Genomic DNA, 23,750 nt, shown 5'->3' with positions numbered 1-23,750 from the left:
ATATATATATATATATATATATATATATATATATATATATATACACACACACACACACACACACACCCATGAACAGGAAATAAATATTATTTGCATATATATGCTGTTTATTTTGTCAGCTTTTAGAAGTACACAGGTATATAGATTTTTCACCAATTTTAACAGAAGCCCATGAAGTCCAGTGTCAAAAAGTTGAATATCAGATATTGTACAGGGTTTTTAGCATGTTCTTGATACCAGTGTATGTGCATACAGGAAATTATAGACTGCAAAAATAACTACTGTAATATCCAATTTGGTTGTTAGTTGTTGTAAGAATGTTTTAAGGAGGTCTGATATGTATTTTGTGACAAAATAAACTACTGTTCAAAAGTTTTGGGGTCTGTAAGATTAATTAATTAATTTTTAATGTTTGAAGGAAGTTTCTTTTGCTCGCCTATGCTGCATTGATTAGATCAAAATACAGTAATATCGAGAAATGTTATTATATTGCATTGTTTTTTTTAATTATAATATTTTTCAAGATTTAATTCCTGTTATATCAAAAATACATTTTCAGCAGCCATTACTCCAGTCTTCATGTCTTGTCAGTCTGTCACATGATCCTTCATAATTCTTATTACTATCAATGTTGAAAAATCATTGTGCTACTTAGTATTTTTGTGTAAATTATTAAAATTACATTTTTTTGCTGGATTCTTGTAAATAAAAAAACACTTGTAAAGTGTAAAATAAATGCATAGATTTTAAATAGATTTTATTTCTAGCAATGTAAAAATAAATGTCCTGCCACTTTTGACCAATTTAATAAATAAAATATTGTCTTTAAAAAATATTTATTTATTTAAAAAAATAAATAAACTCACTGACCCTAAACCTTTGAACGGTAGTGTAATTGAATTGGTAACATTGCAGTTACTATGTACACACTTATATTTGCAAAACATGGTATTTACAATGTACAATAAAAAAAGTAAGTGAAAACTTCAATAAAATTCTACAATATATGACTTAGCATTTAGTTGCTCAATTTTCAATGTTGTGTACCTTGGAAATTTCCCTGAGTTCAGGAGCTGTGAAGTGTCTCTTTCGTGACTGATGTTTTTTCTGCAGTGTGGGGTTATTTTCGGCATGACACTTTGGGGCCGGAGGATCTCCACTCACTTCAGCTAGGCTCTGATTGGCAGGCTGAGATGAAGAGGCGGCCATATGCGTCAGTGCCAGGCACATGTCACCCACCTTTAGTTGGCGGCATTGTAGTCTGCAGGTTTGACTTGTATGTTGAGGGTTACAGGAGGACCAGCCATGACCACAAACGAAGAAGGGAAGCCCTTCACTCACCTCTAGTGACAACTGCAGAGAAAATGTAAATATTTTAAAGTCATACTTCTCCAGAAAATGACAAGTGTGGCATAATTTATTCCTTATGTCCCTCCCTGTTTTTGTTGAGTCAGCAGCTAATGAGCTAGCTGCTCAGCATTTAAACACTTGGCCAGTGTTTGCTTGGTAGTTTGCAACATGCTTCAGAAACCCCCCACCTTCCATAGCTCCACCTGTATATATCTGCTAAGGGTAATTTCATTTATGTTAATAGTAATTTAATTTATGCTTCAGCCGGCTACCCTCGAGCTCCACCAAAGTGCTTTCTGCAAAGCAACGAAGAACCCAAAGGGCAGAAGAGGAGTATTTAGAGTGTGAGCTAGTGTTTGTTTGAGGATTGTGTTTTTCTGCTTCTTCTCTCCAGACCAGCAGGGGGAGCTCCTCTCTTGTTTGCTTTTCACTTTCCTGCTTTGGTTTTTCAGGCACAGCATGAGTAGAATGGTTCAAATCAAGCAGCTGGTGATGGTTGTACTCAATATTGTGTTTAAAATATTCTTTATTAGGATGTAAGTAATAAAGAAAATAGAAGTGGGTTGTTTTTCCCATAATGTCTCTCATGATTCTAAAACTTTGTGGTTTGTGGTACCAATGCAAATATTTCATATATCCTTCCATTCAATACAAAGTTCTGGCATGAAACTCTAGATGGCACAGGTCGATAGGTTCTAACTCAATCGGATATAATCATTATTCACATGGTGCATCAGCAGCCAATGAGCTTGCTGCTCAACATTCAAACACTCAGCCAGTGTTTGCTAAGTATTTTGCAACATGTTTCAGAAACCCTCCACCTTCCCCAGCTCCACCTGTATAGATCTGCTACGAGGTAATTTCATGTAAGCTATATGTGCAGCATCAGTATTTCTTACATGCTCACAGTAGCATGCCTGTGGATGTATTGGCAGAAGCAAGTCTTGGTACTCGCTCTGCCGCCGCACCAGCAGCAGTGTATCAGATCTATTTCGCCATGACCAAACGCATTAACATTGCCAGGTATATTATCATACTAATTTTTCTGAGAGTTGTCATGACAGAACTATGTTCAAAACACAAAAATAGCCTAGAAAGGATACATATTTTTTGTGTGTGTGTTTTACAGAAAGTCTGAATAGTAAGATTTAATGATTCCTTCAAAGTCCAAAGTGCAGCATATCAGGAGTATTTTATTTCTTACCTCTGAGTGGTCATGCTCAATCTCTACACATAAACATGAGAGCGTTGGGGTGTGTGAGGGAATCATCTTCAACACAGTGAAACGCTTCAGCATCAGCCCAGGATGTAACTGAGCACACTGCTCCATATCCTCCATCTTTAAATCCTCCACCCGCTTCAGCCGGCCGCCCTCAAGCTCAACCAAAGTGCCTTCTGCAAAGCGACGGAGAACCCAAAGGGCAGAAGAGGAGGATTTAGACTGTGAGCTAGTGTTTGTTTGGAGATTGTGTTTTTCTGCTTCTCCTCTCCAGACCAACAGGGGGAGCTCCTTTCTTGTTTGCGTTTCACTTTCCCGCTGTGATTCTTCAGGCACAGCATGAGTAGAGTCGTTCAAATTGAGTGGCTGGTGATGGTTGTACTTGATATTGTGTTTAAAATATTCTTTATTATAATCTGTATGTAATAAAGAACCTAGCAGTGGGTTGTTTTTCTCATAATGTCTCCCACGATCTCTTTTAGAGCAGATTCTCTGACTTTGTGGTTCGTGGTACCAATGTGAATATCTCGGTCTCTCTTTTTGCATGCACATTTTGACTTCCTCATTTGGAATATCTCTTCTTAGAGTATCCCTAACAAACCCTCTATAAAAATATGAAGCCGGCAGTGGGTCGATTTGTGGATTATGCAGCTTTCTGAAACCTTTGACAAGTCCATGTCCTACTTCTGGAGTTAAATAACTCCAGTATGAAGTACCCCTTCCGATACTGTGCAGCGCATTTGGGTCACTGACAAGTAATTTCGATGAAGGTGATAAATACCTACTGCTAGTAGAGTTCAGGCTCGGTGAAGGGTGGATCTGATTTGCTCCTATGACACATGAGAGGTCTGGGCTTGTGACAGGGCCTAAATCACACCTGTAAGTATACATGTTAAATCCATCTGTGACAACATCAGGTGTGGATTCACGTACTTGTCTAGATCTTCTGTAGATTAAATCCTGATTCCAAAAGGGTGAAGGGATTTTAAAAATGGGCTCGGATGGCTGTTCATTTGGTACGGAATCCCATTTTTCGAAGACTGAGGAGGAACTTGTGTTTTTTGCCATGAGCACAACAAAGATCGTGCAGTATCAAATTTGACATAAATGCTGTGCTGTCCTCTTTCTCTAGTTAAAACGACTTGTTTAGTAGTTGTGGCGAAATGTCAATAACATTGCATTGTTTATGGTGGAAATTTGCTTATGGGGAAGAATGAGACCATATGAGATGTTTTCAGAAAACGCTGTGAAGATATTTTGAGGGCATAAACACTTGCTGGATGATTAAAGTTCAGCTGAGTAAGGTGCTAATAGTTTTTGTGATGAGGAAAATGATTTAGGACTCAAAGGAGACTTGTAGCTTCATATTGACTGGGGTACTATTGGGTGGTTTCTGAAAAAGAAAAGAAAAAAGTGTAAATTAGATGATGTTAGATATGATTGTAGCAAAACCCAGCTTTAAGCAGCAGTTTTGCTGTATTTAAGTCAAACTGCAAAATAAATAAATAAATAAAGAACATTTTTAGTTTCAAGATGCAGTATATTATAATGTATAATGTTTACTATGTTGTGCTTTTTCTTCATTGTACACTGTGTAAGATGCACTTTTTTTTTTTTTTAACATCGTCCTTTATTTTAAGTAAACATGTAACATTTAAATAACCAGCTGGGCACCACTTTTGATTGTGGAATGAATAAATATTGCGGGGCATTATGCATGCAAATATTATATTTCTACAATAGAAATATTGTGAAGCTCCTTTTGTGCAATGCTGCATGCACGCCAATAGGTGTCAGTATAAAGTCTAAGACCACTGTTGTATAAGCCAATGAAACTGACCGAAATGAACCACACACACAGTAGTCTCTCAGCAGTCTATGCATCAGGTCACCAAAGTGTGGACTCGTCAGAGGACTGTAAGGGTAAAAATTTCCAAGGTCCTGTATATGCCAAAGACTGGGTAACTACAGTTGATCCCCTTAATTTGTAGGCCTATTGCTTCCCTCCAAACACTCGACTCCATTCTAGTATATAGAATACTTGTCACGATTCAAATTGCCGGATAAAATCAAGCCTCGTCCTACATTTTCTCTCACTGAATATCCTGTTTCACTCAGAAATTAAACCAAAAAGAAAAAATAATAATGATTTCATGTTTTTTATGCAAAACAATAACATAATATTGTTTTCAATAACTTCAAGATTAGTACTATCAAGGTAATGTAGCTAATTTTCATTCGAAATAAGCTGCTTAATTTATGGCGCTTTCTTAATATTTCCTTTAACTGCTAATATAATTTCTTTTTTTTTTGTTCAAGTGTAACCCTGCAGAAATGTGCTCTATACTTTCCAAGTGTCTCTTTGCTAACAATTTGATAGCTTAATGGTACACTAATAACAGCATTCAGCGCCAGACGACCTGCCTCACTCCAGCTTTTAGTCTACAAACTTCAGTCTGCCCTCCAGTCAGGGCGTTTCTATGGCAACAAATTTTCCATAATAACAGCGCATGTTTGACTTTCACGAGGGTCAAGAATAAAATAACCATGGCAAGTAGGAGAGATTACAAATACACACCGTTTTGAAATGAAATGAAAACTTCAACCCAATCTTTGTTTGATCTCATTTCTGAATGGGATGCACCTGGTCCATTACAACATTTATTTCGATTTTCACCCCAAATTCAGTGCTAGACTTACGGAAGTTTTCAATTCCCACGCTGTCAGAAAGACATTATGCTTATCACACTATCACCTGAGGAATGAACTGTGGAAAGAGGTATTTACCTATTCAAATCCCCCAGCTGTTTATTCAAATGAAATGACTAATGATGTCATACTTATAGCCCTCAATCTATATACATTTTTCAGGTAATAATAATAATACAGAAGATTAACACTATTTGAATTTGAAGTGATAGGCAAATACAAGAATTGCTCATTTCTGTGGGACAGCAGATATATATTTTTATTCAAAAAGTGAATATTTGTCATGGAATGTCATGATGCTAAAAATGAATTTGAGCCTAATGAGCAGAACGATCCAAGAATTCACCTCAGTTCTGCAGCCCATCTAAAGCATGATAAAACTATTCTTGGCCAAACAGTTCAAGAGGAATTCTAAAATTTTTTAAATTGTAAAAAAAAAAAGAACAAAAAAAAAAATTATAATAATTATCAGTGGTCTATAGCACATAACAGCAATATGCCTTGCATATTGTTAAAGAGGAGGTGGTATTATTGTACTGCTCTCTCTAAAGCTAAATATACAAGTGTGCAGTTCTATGCAAATTAAATAATGTAGGCTGACTTATGAAAGCAAAAGTGTTATGAAATGAAAAATGAAAGAAAATGTAGCTTTTTAAATAGTAGTTTCATAACAACATAACTTGTGCTTAATTACATTTACATTACTGCAAATTAAAAAAAAAATTAATAAACAAAATTCTAATAAATTGCACATTTTTTACTATGTAAAAGGAACTGTCAAATATAGAAAAGTGCCACTGCACACCAAACACATCAATAAAACAAATAAATGACCTTACCTTCAGACACCCCTTGCTTTACATAACATAAAGGTCTGTGCTGTTGAAATGCTGTGCATCCAGTTGTGATGCTGACTTGCATATAAACTCTTATTTTCATTCCTCCTACTCTCTTTCAGTTTCTCCCACTCTCCTCTCAACTCTGTCTGACGGCTGATGCTCTCTCTCTCTCTCTCTCTCTCTCTCTCTCTCTCTCTTTCTCTCTCTCTCTCTCTCTCTCACACACACACACACACACACACACACACATACCATAAAAGTTGCTCTTTTCATTGTATTTTGTAGTGTATGTAGCTACAGCTTTACACTGTTATTTACACAAATTTACAGAAATGTAAATTTCTAGGTTGCTAAGGCTTTCTGAGTTTCTGAGTATATGATTGCTAGGGTGTTCTTATGGTTGGCAGGATGTTCCTGTGCAGTTAAGGTGTTTGTGTGGCTGTTAGCACATTGCTAAGCAGTTGTTAGTGTGCTCTGGGCAGTTGCTGTCACGGATCAGTCAGGCCCCACCAATCACAGTGTTCCACCTCACCAGAGTACTAACCACGCACACCTGCACCTGATCACAGCCTCATCAACACACACTATAAAGATCCTCACCAACAACACCACTCTGTCTGATCTTGTTCATTACAACGTGGACTCTCTCAATGCTGGACTAACTACCCAGCGTTATATCCTTCCAAGATTACTACTTACCTTGTGTACCTTACCTCCTGTACCTTACCTCCTGTACCTTACCTCCTGTACCTTACCTCCTGTACCTTACCTCCTGTACCTTACCTCCTTGTGTTGTCCTGTCTTCATAGATTGTCAATCGTCAGAGTGTGTGTCTCGACGGATCCCCTCGTCTTGTCATCCCGAACACACTGCAGGAAAAGAACTCTGTCATCATTCCTCATCATTCACTGAGAAACACGCTTCAAGATCATCTACTCACCTCTAAATCACCTTTTCACATTGCAGTGCTTCACCTGTTCAATAAAACGTCATTCCTGATTCACCACTTACCTCTGTGTCCGAACCTGACTGTAACAGAAGATCGTACCGTATACATACATGAACAGGATGAGCACTCCGGACCCCTTTCAAGAGCTGGTGGATTCCTTGAAGGTTTTGTTGCAACCGCCCACACCAACGGCACCACCAGCTCCACAACCACCACAGCCCTCTCACGCCTCAACGAGCACTCCTTCACCGATTGTATTCGCCAGTCCCATGGCCCGACCAACGCCCTTCTCTGGTTCGGCGGAGGAATGCGATGGCTTCACAATGCAGTGTACCCTGACGATTAATCTACATCCCCACGTGTTCTCCACGGATCAAGCCAAGATGGCGTTTGTTGTCACCTCCCTCACTGGCTACCCACACCTTTGCGAACTTTATCCACCACTTCAAAGAGGTATTCAGTAGCTCTCCAGGAGATTCATCTGTGGGTGAAAAACTGTACCAACTTCGTCAGGGTACCACGCCCATCCATCAATACGCACTACAATTCAGAACCCTCGCAGCTGCCAGCGGATGGAATGAGCCATCGCTCATCACGGCCTTCCGACAGGGATTAAACCCCTGCCTACGTCTACATCATGCGTATGATGACACTTACGGTTTGGAGAAATTTATCCAGCTAGCCATCCGATGTTCCAACCGTATTCGGTCCTGCTCTCTGGATCCATCGCCACTCCTCCTCCTCACCGACCAGAGACTAACGATCCTCCAGAACCCATGCAATCTGACTCGAGTCCCTTATCGTTGCAAGAACGCCAAAGGAGAATTAACCAGGGTTTGTGTTTATACTGTGGAGATAACGGACACCGCATCCTGGAGTGTTCTCTACGACCACAACGAGTCCTGGTGAGTTCAGTACTTCCCACCATTCCTAAGCTGAAGCCTCTATCCACTCATGCTCTGCTTACTGCTCGTTGTGTCCTTTCAGTTACCGTCCTCCTCGACTCTGGTTCCGCGGGGAACTTCATCTCAGGGAAGCTCCTCCAGCAGCTCTGACTCCCTACCTCGACCATGCCGAATGCGTATAAAGTCCAATCCATAACTGGTACACCACTAACACGACGCTCCGTCCACCTCTGTACGGGACCGGTACAATTACAAATTGGTCAATTACATCGGGAGGAGCTCTACTTGCTGGTTCTGGAGGGTTCAACAGTGGACATCATCTTGGGTTGCCTGTGGCTGGTGCAGCACGATCCACATCTGTCTTGGAGGACAGGAGAAGTCCTAAAGTGGGGCGAGAAGTGCTTCCCTCACTGCTTCCCAAACTTGCCTCAACCTACCTGTCAAGTGCCGGTACAGATATCAGTCTACACAACTTCCATTGAAAACTTATCCATCGACATCCCTTCCTGTTATTCCCACTTTAGAGACGTCTTCTGTCCGAAGAGGGCTGCCCAGCTACCACCACACCGGCCATGGGACTGCGCGATTGACCTCCTTCCGGGTGAGCCAGTACCACTAGGACGAATTTATCCCCTCTCACCACCAGAACAAAAGGCCATGGAGGAGTACATTGAGGAGGCTTTACAACAAGGATACATCGTACCATCTACCTCCCCTGCTGCTTCCAGTTTTTTCTTCGTTGCGAAGAAGGACGGTGGCCTACGCCCCTGTATTGACTACCGGAAACTCAACGAAATCACCATCAAGTATCGATATCCTCTTCCCCTTGTCCCAGCAGCTTTGGAACAACTACACAGCGCCACCATCTTCACAAAATTGGACCTCCGCAGCGCCTACAACCTCATCCGCATAAGAAAAGGAGACGAGTGGAAGACCGCCTTCATAACCCCTACCGGCCATTATGAGTATCGGGTGATGCCGTATGGGCTAGTCAACGCTCCCTCAGTTTTCCAGGGATTTATGCACGAGGTGCTCTGGGAGTTTTTAAATCGTTTTGTGATCGTTTACATAGATGACATCCTCATCTACTCCCGGAGCCTGGCCGACCATCGCCAACACGTTGCAGAGGTCCTCCAAAGACTCAGACAATATCAATTGTATCTCAAAGCCGAAAACTGCACTTTCCATCAACCCTCAGTTCACTTCCTTGGATACATCATTGACCACCGTGGCGTCCGCATGGACAAGGGGTAGGTGGAAGCAGTCACCACCTGGCCCACTCCCACCAACATCAAGGAACTTCAAAGGTTTCTAGGGTTTTCCAACTTCTATCGTCGTTTTATTGCCAATTACAGTTCCGTCTCCAGCCCACTCACAGACTTGCTCAAAGGAAGCACCAAAACCCTCAGCTGGAACCCGAAAGCCCTAGAAGCCTTTGAAAATCTCAAACATGCCTTCACCAGCGCACCACTCCTCGCACACCCAGCCCCCGAACTACCATTTGTAGTGGAAGTAGACGCGTCCACCACAGGTGTAGGAGCCGTCCTGTCACAGCAGCAGGGGAAGCCTCCCAAACTCCATCCATGCGCCTATTTTTCTCAAACTCAGCCCGGCGGAAATAAATTACGACATTGGTAATCGGGAACTGTTAGCCATCAATCTCGCCCTAGAGGAATGGAGGCACTGGTTGGAGGGGGCCAAACACCCATTCCTAGTCCTAACTGACCATAAAAATTTACAATATCTCCGTGACGCTAAACGACTCAACCCAAGACAGGCAAGATGGGCTTTATTTTTCACCCGGTTTCATTTCAAGATCTCATACCGACCAGGTACCAGAAATATCAAGGCAGATGCTCTATCCCGGATCCACAACCCAGACAACAACAATGATGAGCCCAAAACCATATTACATCCCAAAATCATAGCCAGCCCCATTCAGTGGACCACTCCACCACTCGCCTCAACCACTCCACCCGCCAATCTGCCGGGCTGCCCTCAAGATCTTCAGTATGTTCCCAGAACCCAATGAACTCCGTTAATTCAAACCACCCACACATCACTTGGTACTGGCCACCCAGGGGCCAACGCAACTCTCTCGCTGCTACGAGACCGCTTCTGTTGACCCAATATGGCCAGGGATGTGAGAAGGTTTGTGCAAGGCTGCCCAGACTGTGCCATCTCCAAAAGTTCCCGTCATCTCCCAGCTGGCAAACTCCATCCATTACCCATACCTCAACGCCCCTGGTCACACCTAGGAGTTGATTTCATCACCGACCTACCAGCTTCGGATGGAAACACTTGCATTCTAGTCGTCATTGATCGATTCTCCAAGTTCTGTCGTCTCATACCCCTCACTGGCCTTCCCACAGCACTCCAGACGGCTGAACTGCTATTCAATCACGTTTTCCGATACTATGGCATCCCGGAGGATATCGTGTCAGACAGAGGACCCCAGTTCATTTCACGAGTGTGGAAGGCTTTCTTCTCCCTCCTAGGTGTGACCGTCAGTCTCTCCTCCGGTTACCACCCACAGTCAAATGGGCAGACCGAGCGCAAGATCCAGGAAGTGGGACGCTTCCTGAGAACCTTCTGCCATAGTCGCCAGAACTCCTGGAACCAGTTTCTAGGCTGAGCCGAGTACGCCCAAAACTCGCTTCGCCAACAATCCACTGGACTCACTCCCGTCCAGTGCGTACTCTGTTTCCAGCCTCCCCTGTTTCCCTGGTCAGGTGAACCATCCGACGTCCCCGCCATCGACTACTGGTTCCCGGGAGAGCGAGAGAGTCTGGGACGCAGCACACCATCAGCTCCAGCAGGCAGTGCACAGACAGAGAATGACAGCCGACGTCCGAAGATCGACAAACCCCAATTACCAACCAGGGCAAAAGGTCTGGCTGTCAACCAGGGACATCAAACTACGCCTGCCTAGCAAGAAACTCAGTCCCAGATTCGTTGGCCCTTTCACCATCCTGGAACGCATCAACCCTGTCACCTGTAAGTTACAGTTACCTCCACAATACAGAATCCACCCAACATTCCACGTATCACTGCTTAAACCCTTCTCTCCTCCTGTCTCCACAGGGCCTGACCAAGACGAGGAACCCCCTCTCCCGTTAATCCTGGATGAAGGAGCTATCTATCGAGTCAAGGAGATTCTGGAATCCCGGCGTCGTGGTGGTAAACTGGAGTACCTCGTTGACTGGGAGGGCTACGGTCCTGAGGAACGCTCTTTGGTACCCAGAGACGACATCTTAGATCCAACTCTGCTCGAAAAATTCCACTCTACATAGCCAGATCGCCCAGCAATAATGTTAATGCATTTCTAAAGCTGCTAGGATTTCTGATTGTATCTATGGTGTTCTGGACTGTTGGAATGATGTTACTATGTGGCTGCTAAAGTGTTATTATGAGGGCAGATGCCAGAGTCTTGTTATATGGTTTTTAAGCTGTTCTAAGTGGTTAGTAGAGCTTTGCTTTGTGGTTGCTAGGGTTTTGTGTCTTTTGTGTTGCTGTGCATGCAGTTGATAAAGTGTTCTGATTACTTTTTTTGCATGTTGTATTGCAGCTGCAATGGAAGATGTCAAGGTGTTTTATGGTTGCTAAGGTATTCTTAGCATTTTGCTAAGTGGTTGCTAGGGTTTAGTGTCTCATTGCAAGGGTGTTGCTATGCAGCTGATATTGTTGTGAGTGCTTGTTGTTACATTCATATGCAGTTTATGGGGGTTTCCAGGATGTTGCTGTGTGGTTGTGAGTGTTCTCTGCAGTTGTTGGTATGCGGCTATGCAGTTAAGGTGTTTTAAAAATGGGGTAACAAAATGTTCTGGGTGGTTGTTAGGTTGTTCTGAGCGGTAGTTACAGTATGTTAGGGTGGTTGTTAGAGCATTCTGAGTGGTTGTTAGGTTGTTCTGAGTGGTTTTTAGGGTGTTCTCGGTGGTTGTTGTTGGTTACTAGGTTGACATGGGGTAACAAGGTGTTCTGAGTGGTAGTTAGGGTATTCAGAGTGGTTTTCATGTTAGGGTGGTTGTCAGGGTGTTCTGGGTGGTTGTTGTTGGTTACTAGGTTGATATGGGGTAACTATGTTCTGAGTACTTGTAAGTGTGTCATGCGCTTGCTTGGCCATTTGTTGTCATAAATAGGAAAGTGTGTTCAAGCGCTCGTTAGTTAAAAGCAGCTCGTAAGTGTATTTACTTGTCTTGATTAGTGTTTAGTGCAGTTGTTGTTGCTAGGAAACGCTTGTTTTGTTACTGTGTTAAGACTTGCTGAAATCGCGTCTGGTCTCGTACTGTATTGCGTACCTTGTCAGTGTTGTGCGCTTGCTTGGCCATTTGTTGTGATAAACAGGAAAGTGTGTCCAGCTGAATTCAATTAGTGTTTTGTTAGACGGGTATAAAAAGCTTAGTTTCGCAGCAGCCCTCGTGTGAAGACCGAAGAGTATAAAGACCATCGACTCAACCGGGCAGGGACATAAGTATTGCTTTTTATTTGTCCTTTTTCCTACAACTTGTTTCACTACTGTTTCAGTTTTTTATAACCAATTCTTACTATGTGTTTCCAGATCCCTACTATCACTACCACTTGCAAACAGTGTTGCCAGATTGGATGGACGATTTCCCACCCAAAACTTTAACTGTCAAAATAATGTGATAGAATGTAAATCAAGGTTGATAAGAACCATTTTTAACTCCTCATAATGAAATAATGTCGACAAAATAATATAAATATAATGTTAGATAAATTTCCCATTGATCAAATCGGGGAAAATACATTAAAGAGAACTACCAAATATGATTTAACATATGCAAGCAGACACTGACAAAACAGCAATCAAGAAATTAACCGATACCCTCGAAAAACACATGCATCATTTTCAATGTCAACAGTCAGAATTTAAATGCAAAAAAGTGCCTAATATAAGTGATCAGAATAAGCAATGTAATTATAGGTATTTCACACTCGTTTATGCACACACCATGACAGTCAAAAATGTGTCATTCTGTATGATAATCCGACAATAAAAAAATTTAACAACAACAATAATGCTCTTACTTCCGTGTCGCTCTATAATTTCACAAAGAACTAATCTTTCGTGAGGTTCATATTGAACATAATATAGAACTTTGCACAGTCAAAACTAACAAGTCCAGCAGCTTTAAAGGATATACCAATCTGGACCGTTTCAAAGATAAAAGACAGGATCGTATAGAATAGATTTTGATTAAATAATTTAACTGTGCTCTGATTTCGGAGTTGCAGTGACATAACCTTCGTGTCATCTCCCTCAACAGGTGTAATTCGCGTTTTAAGAGTTAAAACACACTCCAGTCTTTACCATCGAACTTATATTTAAGCATTATGAACACTTACAGTAATGCATTCAAAATCAGATCCGTTATTGCGCTAAAAACCCGTCACTCACGAATCATCACGTCTGTATGCTGATCCCTAGTGATTGGCTAAAAGTGTGGCCGCGACGTCAACATCAGCACCAGGGGCACGTTCAAGCTCACACCGGTGCCCAACGTTTTGCTATGGTTTCCGGGTTGAATGACATGTTTCCTGGAAACGGTATGCAACAGGGTTTGAGATAGGTTTTCTCTTGTTTGGTGGGTGTGTCAAATGTCAGCCCAATCAGCAGAAACTTGTATATTAACCACGCGGTATTAAAGAGACTGCTCGCACAATGGGTCCAAGTGAAGTCATTTAATATGTGTCCGCTGCAGCTCGGTATACACAACAACTGAAGATATTAGAAGACATGTTTGTCGTAAGAGTTTTATAGTAACATAGCATATGTTACATGATGATGATGAATTTGTAAGTAAATGTAATTAACATCAAAATAAATTCACAAGAGCAAGTATATTGTTTGCACATGTTTATTTACATTAAAGGCGAAATAATAAGAGCACAAGTATAGATCTGGAACTTCTTTAAGTCTGTCTAAATATCATGTAGTAATTGCAATGTCTTCTGGTCCATATCTTTTCCTTAGGAAGGTGTGCTAGACACTTATTAATGTAACATAAAAATACTACATATTTATATATTTTGCTATTGTATTGTGGGTGACACTTTCATAAACGTTTGCTCCTCTGATGGTAAATATTACAATATCATAGCACAACAACAGTGATCAGCAATAATGATAAGCGTAATACTCACAATAAAAATAATAAGGTCAGATCATAACACTGTACGGAGGTAAGAAGTGGATTATCCTTCATCTGAAATGTGAGGCAAATGTTGGATCACAATCATTAGGAACCACAGTTTCCACAAATCCCTTTACTCGATCGGGATGTTCTCTTTTATTCTGGACAGCAAGGGCAGTGACTGTAACATCGAGCGTATTTTGCAGTATTAAACACGTATTTATACCGATTTCATCAGGCTCTGAAAATTCTTCAAAAAGAACACAAAGAATGGCCTTCTCAGCTGCCATAGTTGCAACACTTGTGTCATCAGAACAAGGTGTTCAACACATCACCGTTTCCGTTTAATAAACGTTTTGCACTGTTTTTTCGGGGCTGAACGCAGCCCAGATATTGGGCGTGTGTGTTTAGTAACGTTGTGATGACTGATTGGATGTATGCAGTAGGCTATATGCACACTTGGGCTTGTTCGTTAACAAATTAGCCTATACAATTTACAGGTGCATCTCAGTAAATTAGAATGTCGTGGAAAAGTTCATTTATTTCAGTAATTCAACTCAAATTGTGAAACTTGTGTATTAAATAAATTCAATGCACACAGACTGAAGTAGTTTAAGTCTTTGGTTCTTTTAATTGTAATGATTTTGGCTCACATTTAAAGGGATGGTTTACTGTTTTTTTTCTAGGCTTGATTGTGTTTATGGGGTGCAGTCTATCATGTGTTCATGTTTCGTTTTTTTAAAAACGCATTATTTTTCATATAATTTACCTTTATTCCACACCGCTCTGTCCCTTCTCTGACAAACGCCTCGATTACTTCCTGTTTTTATGAAGCCCCTCCCTCAGAAATACGTGATGGGCTCTGATTGGTTAGCTGGCTCAGTGTGTTTTGATTCATTAAACCGCCGAGCGTGCGTCTAAATGTCCCGCCCCTCAGCTCAGCGGCATGTGCTCCGGTTGTATTGTAAACAATGGCGTTGTCTATATTGCTTATCAATTTGAGCCCGATTGAGACGCAGAGGATATTAGTGAAGAGGATCGCGCAGAACCTGTGCAAGCACGGCTCTTAATGGTATGTTTGTTTGTTTGTTGTCTCATACTTTTAGATACGCTGTTATTATGCTTCTGCTTATGTTAGCTTTTAATATACGATTTTATTCTGATTAAAGCTTTAATACAGTAGGGCAACCGCACACGCGTCCATGTATAACGCTTCTCATTGCTATGTGAAAATGTATAATTGGAACAGTTTGTTGGAGCTGATCTGACGATCTGAATGAGAGAGAGAGAAATGCAGAGCAGGGCGACGCGAGGAACAGTATTAAGAACGGCTGTTTTAGAACATTAATTTGGAAACTTGTGAATCCATTAGAATCGTTAGAAGACAGAATCACGATTCATGTATGAATAGATTTTTACGTGCACCCCTAGTTTTCTCTTCCTCTTCTCTAAAGCAGCACAGCATGGCCCCGCCCCCTTCCTTACATGTTCCCGAGGGCGGGGTTTATCTGGGTCAGTGACGGATCAGACCCGGTAAGTAGTTCGTTGTAGTCCCTTACCAGCCATTTTTGTAGGCATTAAACTTCCAGAATTTTAAAAGACGATATCTCTGTTTGAATTTAACTTTCAGCACTGCAACTTTGCAGATATAGTTTATGCTCAAACAGCAACATTACACACTAACTAACGTTAAAAAAGTGAAATTGCAATCAACAATTGCAATTTTTTTTTAAAAACCACCAATTCACTATCTCAACAAATTAGAATATGGTGACATGCCAATCAGCTAATCAACTCAAAACACCTGCAAAGTTTTCCTGAGCCTTCAAAATGGTCTCTCATTTTGGTTCACTAGGCTACACAATCATGGGGAAGATTGCTGATCTGACAGTTGTCCAGAAGACAATCACTGACATCCTTCACAAGGAGGGTAAGCCACAAACATTCATTGCCAAAGAAGCTGGCTGTTCACAGAGTGCTGTATCCAAGCATGTTAACAGAAAGTTGAGTGGAAGGAAAAAGTGTGGAAGAAAAAGATGCACAACCAACCGAGAGAACCGCAGCCTTATGAGGATTGTCAAGCAAAATCGATTCAAGAATTTGGGTGAACTTCACAAGGAATGGACTGAGGCTGGGGTCAAGGCATCAAGAGCCACCACACAGAGACGTGTCAAGGAATTTGGCTACAGTTGTCGTATTCCTCTTGTTAAGCCACTCCTGAACCACAGACAACGTCAGAGGCATCTTACCTGGGTTTAGGAGAAGAAGAACTGGACTGTTGCCCAGTGGTCCAAATTCCTCTTTTCAGGTGAGAGCAAGTTTTGTATTTCATTTGGAAACCAAGGTCCTAGAGTCTGGAGGAAGGGTGGAGAAGGTCATAGCCCAAGTTGCTTGAAGTCCAGTGTTAAGTTTCCACAGTCTGTGATGATTTGGGGTGCAATGTCATCTGCTGGTGTTGGTCCATTGTGTTTTCCAAGTCACTGCACCCGTTTACCAAGAAATTTTGGGGCACTTCATGCTTCCTTCTGCTGACCAGCTTTTTAAAGATGCTGATTTCATTTTCCAGCAGGATTTGGAACCTGCCCACACTGCCAAAAGCACCAAAAGTTGGTTAAATGACCATGGTGTTGGTGTGCTTGACTAGCCAGCAAACTCACCAGACCTGAACCCCATAGAGAATGAAGTTCTGAAGAAACTGATCACCTCCATGCCACGCCGAATTGAGGCAGTAATTAAAGCAAAAGGAGCCCCTACCAAGTATTGAGTACATATATAGTAAATTAACATACTTTCCAGAAGGCCAACAATTCACTAAAGATGTTTTTTTTATTGGTCTTATGAAGTATTCTAATTTGTTGAGGTTTTTGTTAAATGTGAGCCAAAATCATCACAATTAAAAGAACCAACGACTTAAAGGAACACTCCACTTTTTTTGGAAATAGGGATTCATTCTCCAACTCCCCCAGAGTTAATAAGTTGAGTTTTACCGTTTTGGAATCCATTAAGCCGATCTCTGGGTCTGGCGATAGCACTTTTAGCATAGCTTAGCATAGATCATTGAATCCGATTAGACCAGTAGCATCGCGTTCAAAAATGATCAAAGAGTTTCGATATTTGTCCTATTTAAAACTTGACTCTTCTGAAGTTATATCGTGTACTAAGACCGGCGAAAAGTTGCGATTTTCTAGGCCGATTTGGCTAGGAACTATACTCATTCCGGCGTAATAATCAAGGAACTTTGCTGGCGTACCATGGCGCAGTGATATTACGTAGCACCTGAAAGTAGTCCCCAGCTATTATAACCAGCTACCCAGCTGGGGACTACTTTCAGGCGCTGCATATCACTGCACCTGCTGCGCCATGGTACGGCAGCAAAGTTCCTTGATTATTACGCCGGAATGAGAGTATAGTTCTTAATCATATCACCCTAGAAAATCACAACTTTTCATTTTCCGCCTGTCTTAGTGCACAATATAACTACAGAAGAGTCAAGTTTTAAATAGGACAAATATCAAAACTCTTTGGTCATTTTTGAACGCGATGCTAGTGGTCTAATCGGATTCAATGATCTATGCTAAACTATGCTAAAAGTGCTATCGCCAGATCCAGAGATCAGCTGAATGGATTCAAAAACGGTAAAACTCAACTTATTAACTCTGGGGGAGTTGGAGAATGAGCCTATTTCCAAAAAAAGTGGAGTGTTCCTTTAAACTACTTCAGTCTGTGTGCACTGAATTTATTTAATACACGAATTTCACAATTTGAGTTGAATTACTGAAATAAATGAACTATTCCACGACATTCTAATTTATTGAGATGCATCTGTATATGTTTTGAAAACTGCCAAACTGATCAAAAACCAGCTAAAATTTTGTCCACCCACCCAAGCCAATATTTACCCGCAAAATGAAATTTAAAACCTTTTTCTATTGATCTCTGGAATTGTCAGTCTACTGTCAACAAAGCTGATTTCATTAATTCCATTATTACTCATTCAAGGCTAAACCTCATGGTCCTGACAGAGACATGGATCAAAGCAGAGGACACTGCTACACCTGCAGCACTCTCCAATAATTTCTCCTTTTTCCAAAACCCCCGTTTCATTGGAAGAGGTGGAGGTACTGGTCTGCTCATCTCTAATAATTGGAAATTTACTCCTTTGCCATCTCTGGGTATCAACAGTTCCTTTGAATCACATTCGGTCACTATTAACTACCCTCTTAAAATCCATTTTGTAGTTGTTTATCGACCTCCAGGACCACTAGGTAACTTCGTGGAAGAATTACATGTGTTGCTCTCAACCTTTCCTGAGGATGGTACTCCCCTAGTTATACTTGGAGACCTCAACATCCACCTAGATAAACCTCAGGCTGCAGACTTCCACACTCTGCTTACTTCTTTTGATCTCAAATGAGTGTCAACTATGTCTTCTCACAAATCAGGCAATCAACTGGACCTTATTTACACACGACACTGCTCCACTGATCATGTTCTGGTTACTTCACTGCACACCTTGGCTCACTTCCTACTCACTCTTAACCTCAAAATGATTCCTGACACAACACATACCCCTCCACATGTCACTTTTCGATGTAACCTACACTCACTCTCACCCTCCCGGCTATCTGCTATGGTTTCATCTTCGCTTCCTCCCCCTAAACAGTTATCATCTCTTTCTGTTCCACTCTGACGTCTTGTTTAGACACTTTCTTCCCTTTATCTTCCAGGCCAGCCCGTACCACCCCTTCTGCCCCTTGGCTATCTGATGTTCTCCGAGAAAAGGTTCTAAGCTCAGGGCTGCAGAAAGGGTATGGTGAAAATCACAAAATCCTACTGACCTTAATTCATATCGATCACTCCTCTCTGACTTCTCCGCTAATGTTTCCACTGCTATCACAACAAAATTAATAACAAATTTGCCTAACTCTCGCATGCTCGTTCACATCCTTCTCTCCACTCTCTGAGGCAGAAGTCTCTAAACTCATCATTTCCAGTCATCCTACTACTTGTCCGCTTGGTCCTATTCCATCTCATCTCCTTCAAGCCATTTCTCCTGCAGTTGTACCTACACTCACTCACATCGTTAACACATCCCTCCACACTGGAGTTTTTTCCTCAGCATTTAAACAGGCTTGTATAAACCCACTTCTTAAGAAACTCACTCTTAACCCAACTCTTTTAGGGAACTACAGGTTTCCCTTCTACCTTTCATTGCAAAAACACTTGAACGAGTTGTGTTCAACCAAGTCTCTGCCTTTCTCACACAAAACAACCTCCTGGACAGCAACCAATCTGGCTTCTGAAGTAGACACTCGACCGAAACTGCCTTGCTCTCAGTTGTTTAAGCCATAAGACTTGCAAGAGCGGCTTGCAAGATTTCATTACTTATCTTGCCGGGTCTGTCCACTGCTTTTGATATGGTCAACCACCAGATCCTCCTGTCAACCCTATTGGGAAAGGGCATCTCAGGATCCACACTCCAGTGGTTTGAGTCTTACCTCTCAAATAGGTCCTTCAAGGTATCTTGGAGAGGTGAGGTATCCAAGTCGCAACATCTAGCTAGGGTGCCTCAGGGCTCAGTTCTTAGACCACTTCTCTTCTCTGTCTACATGGCATCACTAGGTTCTGACATTCAGAAACATGGCTTTTCATATCACTGCTATGCTGATGACACTCAACTCTACCTCTCATTCCATCATGATGATCTGACGATAGCTGCTCGCATCTCAGCATGTCTAACAGACATTTATTGCTGCATGAAGGACCATCACCTTCAACTCAACCTGGCTAAGACAGAACTGCTGGTGGTTTCAACAAACCCATCACTTCATCACAATTTCACCTTCCAGTTAGGCTCATCAACCATAACTTCTTCAAAAACAGCCAGAAACCTTGGAGTTGTGATTGATGATAAGCTGAATTTCTCAGACCACATTGCTAAAACTGCCTGGTCCTGCAGATGTGCTTTATACAACATTAGGAAGACCAGGCCCTTTCTTTTGGAACATGCAACACAACTCCTTGTTCAAGCTCTTGTTTTGTCCAGACTGGACTACTGCAATGCTCTCTTGGTAGGTCTTCCAGCCAGTTCCATCAAACCTCTACAATTAATCCAAAATGCCGCTGCAAGATTAATATTTAGCCGAAAAGAACGCACATCAAACCTCTGTTCATCAATTTGCACTGGCTACCAATAGCTGCTCGCATAAAATTCAAGGCATTAATGTTTGCCTACAAAACCACCTGGCTCAGCACCCCTTTACCTAAATTCAGTACTTCAGACTTATGTGCCCTCTAGAAGCTTGCATACAACACATTACTGTACCATCCCAAAGAGGCAAAAAATCACTTTCACTGACTTTTTCATTAACTGTTCTCTCCTGTTGGAATGGCCTGCCCAACTCAATCCGAGTAGCTGAGTCCTTAGCCATGTTCAAGAAACGGCTAAAACACATCTCTTCCATCTTTATTTGACCCTCTAACTCTAGCACTCTCTATTCTAATTTTGTTTTATCTATCTATCTTCTTTGTGTCTATTAGTCCTCTTTGTATCTATCTGACCCTAGCTTTCTTTTTTTCCTATTCTATCTACCTGTTTTCTTTAAAAAAAAAAAAAAAACCTTGCTATGTGTACTGCGTTAGGCTAACCGAGACTTGTAATAGTGCTTGCATATTGTTACTCTTTTATTGGTTTTGATTGCTTCTATTGTCCTCATTTGTAAGTCGCTTTGGATAAAAGCGTCTGCTAAATGACTAAATGTAAATGAACTGAGTGGTTTTAAAGTTGTTCTGAATGGTTGTTAGGGTGTTCCAAGTGGTTATTAGGGTGCTCTGAGTAGCCGTTATGTTAGGGTGGTTGTTAGGTTGATCTGAGTGATTGTTAGGTTGTTCTGAGTGGTTGTTGTTGGTTATTAGTGTGTTGATATGGGGTAACAAGATGTTCTGAGTGGTTGTTAGGGCGTTCTTGTTGAGTATTAGTGTATTGATTTGGGATAACAAGGTGTGCTGATTGGTTTTTTGAGTGTTTGTGGTGGTTGCTAGGGTGTTCTTGTTGGCTACTTGTGTGTTGTTATGGTGTAACAAAGTGTTCCGAGTGGTTGTTCGGTTGTTTCTGGGTGGTTCTTAGGTTGTCCTGAGTGGTTGTTGTTGGTTACTTGGTTGATATGGGGTAACAAGGTGTGCTGAGTGGTTGTTAGGGTGTATTGAGAGGCTTTTAAGGTGTTTGGGGTGGTTGCTAGGGTGTGCTGAGTTTTTGTTAGGGTGTTCTTGTTAGTTACTAGTGTGTTGTTATGGGGTAACAAGGTGTGCTGAGTGGTTTTTAGGCTGTTCGGGGTGGTTGTTAGGGTGTTCGGGGTGGTTGCTAGGGTGTTCTATGTGGTTTACTGTTCTATGTGGTTTTCCAGAAAGCACATGTACTAATAAAAATGTTATACACTGAATGCATTGTTAAAAAATAAATAAATAAATAAAACGAGTAAGTGTCCACCAAATGCGTAAAGTTATTGGTGCAAAAATGATATATTTCACATTTAATAACATCAGTGGGCGTCAATTACATTGAAGATTATGTCCATATAATTGTACATCAGAATATGATTACATTTTATGCAAAACAGATCTCATGAAAGTACTCTTTCTTTTAACTGATGGTACTTCACATCATTTCATTACATGTTTTTCCTAACTGGGTCACATTTTACATTGTTTTTCACCCATCAAATTTAGATCCAAACAACAGTCAGACGTGTTAATATTATCAGGGTAACCCGTCTGCACTTTTGCTTTATTCTGCTTGCACTTGAAACGTTAGTGACATGCTGAGGCCACAAACACTGAAGTGAAGCCCACACACACAGTCACAAGGATTCTCTGTCTGAGTCATATGAGAGCTCTAGAACACCGCACAGCCCTCCAAACACACACATTGCATGCATGTCAGTCTGGATTGTAAAGATAGATATGTGTATGTGTGACATTTAGAAAGAACTAATGCTGATAGAATCATGTTTTCCACACATCCCACACACTCTTACAGCTGTGGTAAACTAATCTTCAGACGCAACAGACATTCAGCTGCACTTTTGAGGCTGTGTATCTTCAGAGGACAGTTGAAGAGCAGTTTCAGTACTAAACCGGAGAGAAACATTAACCTCAATTCTGATCCTCTCAGCCTCACATGCACAATATTGTCACCAGTGGTTAGCGAATGTTCAGACGAAACAGTGTAAAACAGAATTGTTTTTGTGATTTGGTTTGCATTTCGCTATTTCCTTAATGTGTATCTATTGGATGCTGCTGTGGTTACTTGAGTGATGCCATTTAAAGTTTAAGAGATATTTTAGATATATAGTTAGAATGTGGGTCTTCAGACAACACTTACACAAAGGGCAATTGCTAACTGTAAATGTACCACAATTAAAAATTGTCTCAGTTTTTAAGTGTTGCATTTCACATCTAAAGTGTATATATTTGGGCTGGAATAAAAGACAGCCTTTAAAATAAATAAATACACACCCTGATCTGACAGGTTTTGGTTAATTGCCACTAGATGGCGCTTTGTATGTAATCTTAAAACTAGGCTAAATGCACTGAAAAAATCCCCCAAACCTAAAAAAAAAAAAGAAAAAGTAAAACGGCTCTACTTACAAATCATGATCATATGCACTGCAGCTGAAAGTGGTCCAAATACAATTTTCTGCTTTTATTTTTATTACTATTATTATTATTATTATTATTATTATCATCATGTTTATATTTTACTTTATTTCTCCATTTCTGTCACAGATGGAGTTTTGGTTCCTTGCCACTGTTGCCTTTGGCTTGTTTAGTTGGGGACACATTTCTGGCAATATTGTTGACTTGATTGCACAGACACTGTTTGAAGAGTACTGAACTGAGCTGGATGATCACATCATTAAATCAAAAATGAACTGACCTTAACTGACAAATTGACTTTTCTATTGTCCTTGTGCATTATCAGCACATGTTTTTCCTGTACAATACAGACGTAATCTGTATTGTATAAAGCGCTGTATAAATAAAGGTGACTTGACTTAAAAACTCTTTGTCTAATTTGCAGCTTTCCACACTCTCAAGCAAATGCATTACATACTCCATATTGGTACATATTCCATAATTATTTTTTTTAAACAGCATTGAAACTGACGTGTATGTTATATATTGACTGTTATTTTTCTACTACCTAGAGTGTAGAGTTACTACACACACACACACACAGACACACATTTGTTTCACTGTATAGTCAGGACATCTCATAAACTTGAGAGTGACCAGAGTGTTTCTGAGTTAGTTTTTCATAAAAGTTTTTTTTTTTTTTTTATATCAGGTTAATAATATTTTGTATTCCCCAATCAGAAACCTGTGCAAAACACTAGATTTAAATGGAAACATGATTTAGTTTGTGAAGTCACTAGTTGGTAATCAACAGGTTTCATTATGTTAGTGAGGGCATTTTGGACCTCTCAAGTTAAACTTATACACAAAAAAAATGAATAAGTGTTTAAGTGCACATGATCAGATGTTACAGAAACATGGTTCTCCTTTCATGGAATGACATGTAAGAAAGAGAAGGAGCTGGCTTTAGTTTTCTTAGCACCTCCTCTG

At 40.9% G+C, this 23,750-nt stretch overlaps 1 protein-coding gene across 1 annotated transcript; it reads right to left on the bottom strand.

The window, feature by feature from the left end:
• Positions 1–48: 48 nt before the first annotated feature.
• Positions 49–6,256, bottom strand: LOC131549599 (uncharacterized). The gene is made up of 3 exons (XM_058791929.1): positions 6,118–6,256; positions 2,555–3,962; positions 49–1,353 (listed from the first exon to the last, which is right to left on the bottom strand). The coding sequence occupies exons 2-3, from the start codon at positions 3,635–3,637 to the stop codon at positions 1,027–1,029; spliced, it is 1,410 nt and encodes a 469-aa protein (XP_058647912.1). The 5' UTR covers positions 3,638–3,962; positions 6,118–6,256; the 3' UTR covers positions 49–1,026.
• Between the last annotated feature and the right edge of the window lie 17,494 nt (positions 6,257–23,750).

The sequence above is a fragment of the Onychostoma macrolepis genome, chromosome 11 (assembly GCF_012432095.1).
Source record: "Onychostoma macrolepis isolate SWU-2019 chromosome 11, ASM1243209v1, whole genome shotgun sequence".
In the NCBI taxonomy this organism is placed as follows: domain Eukaryota; kingdom Metazoa; phylum Chordata; class Actinopteri; order Cypriniformes; family Cyprinidae; genus Onychostoma; species Onychostoma macrolepis.
The sequence above is the reverse complement of the archived record's forward strand: the minus strand, read 5'-3'. Positions and strand labels throughout refer to the sequence as shown.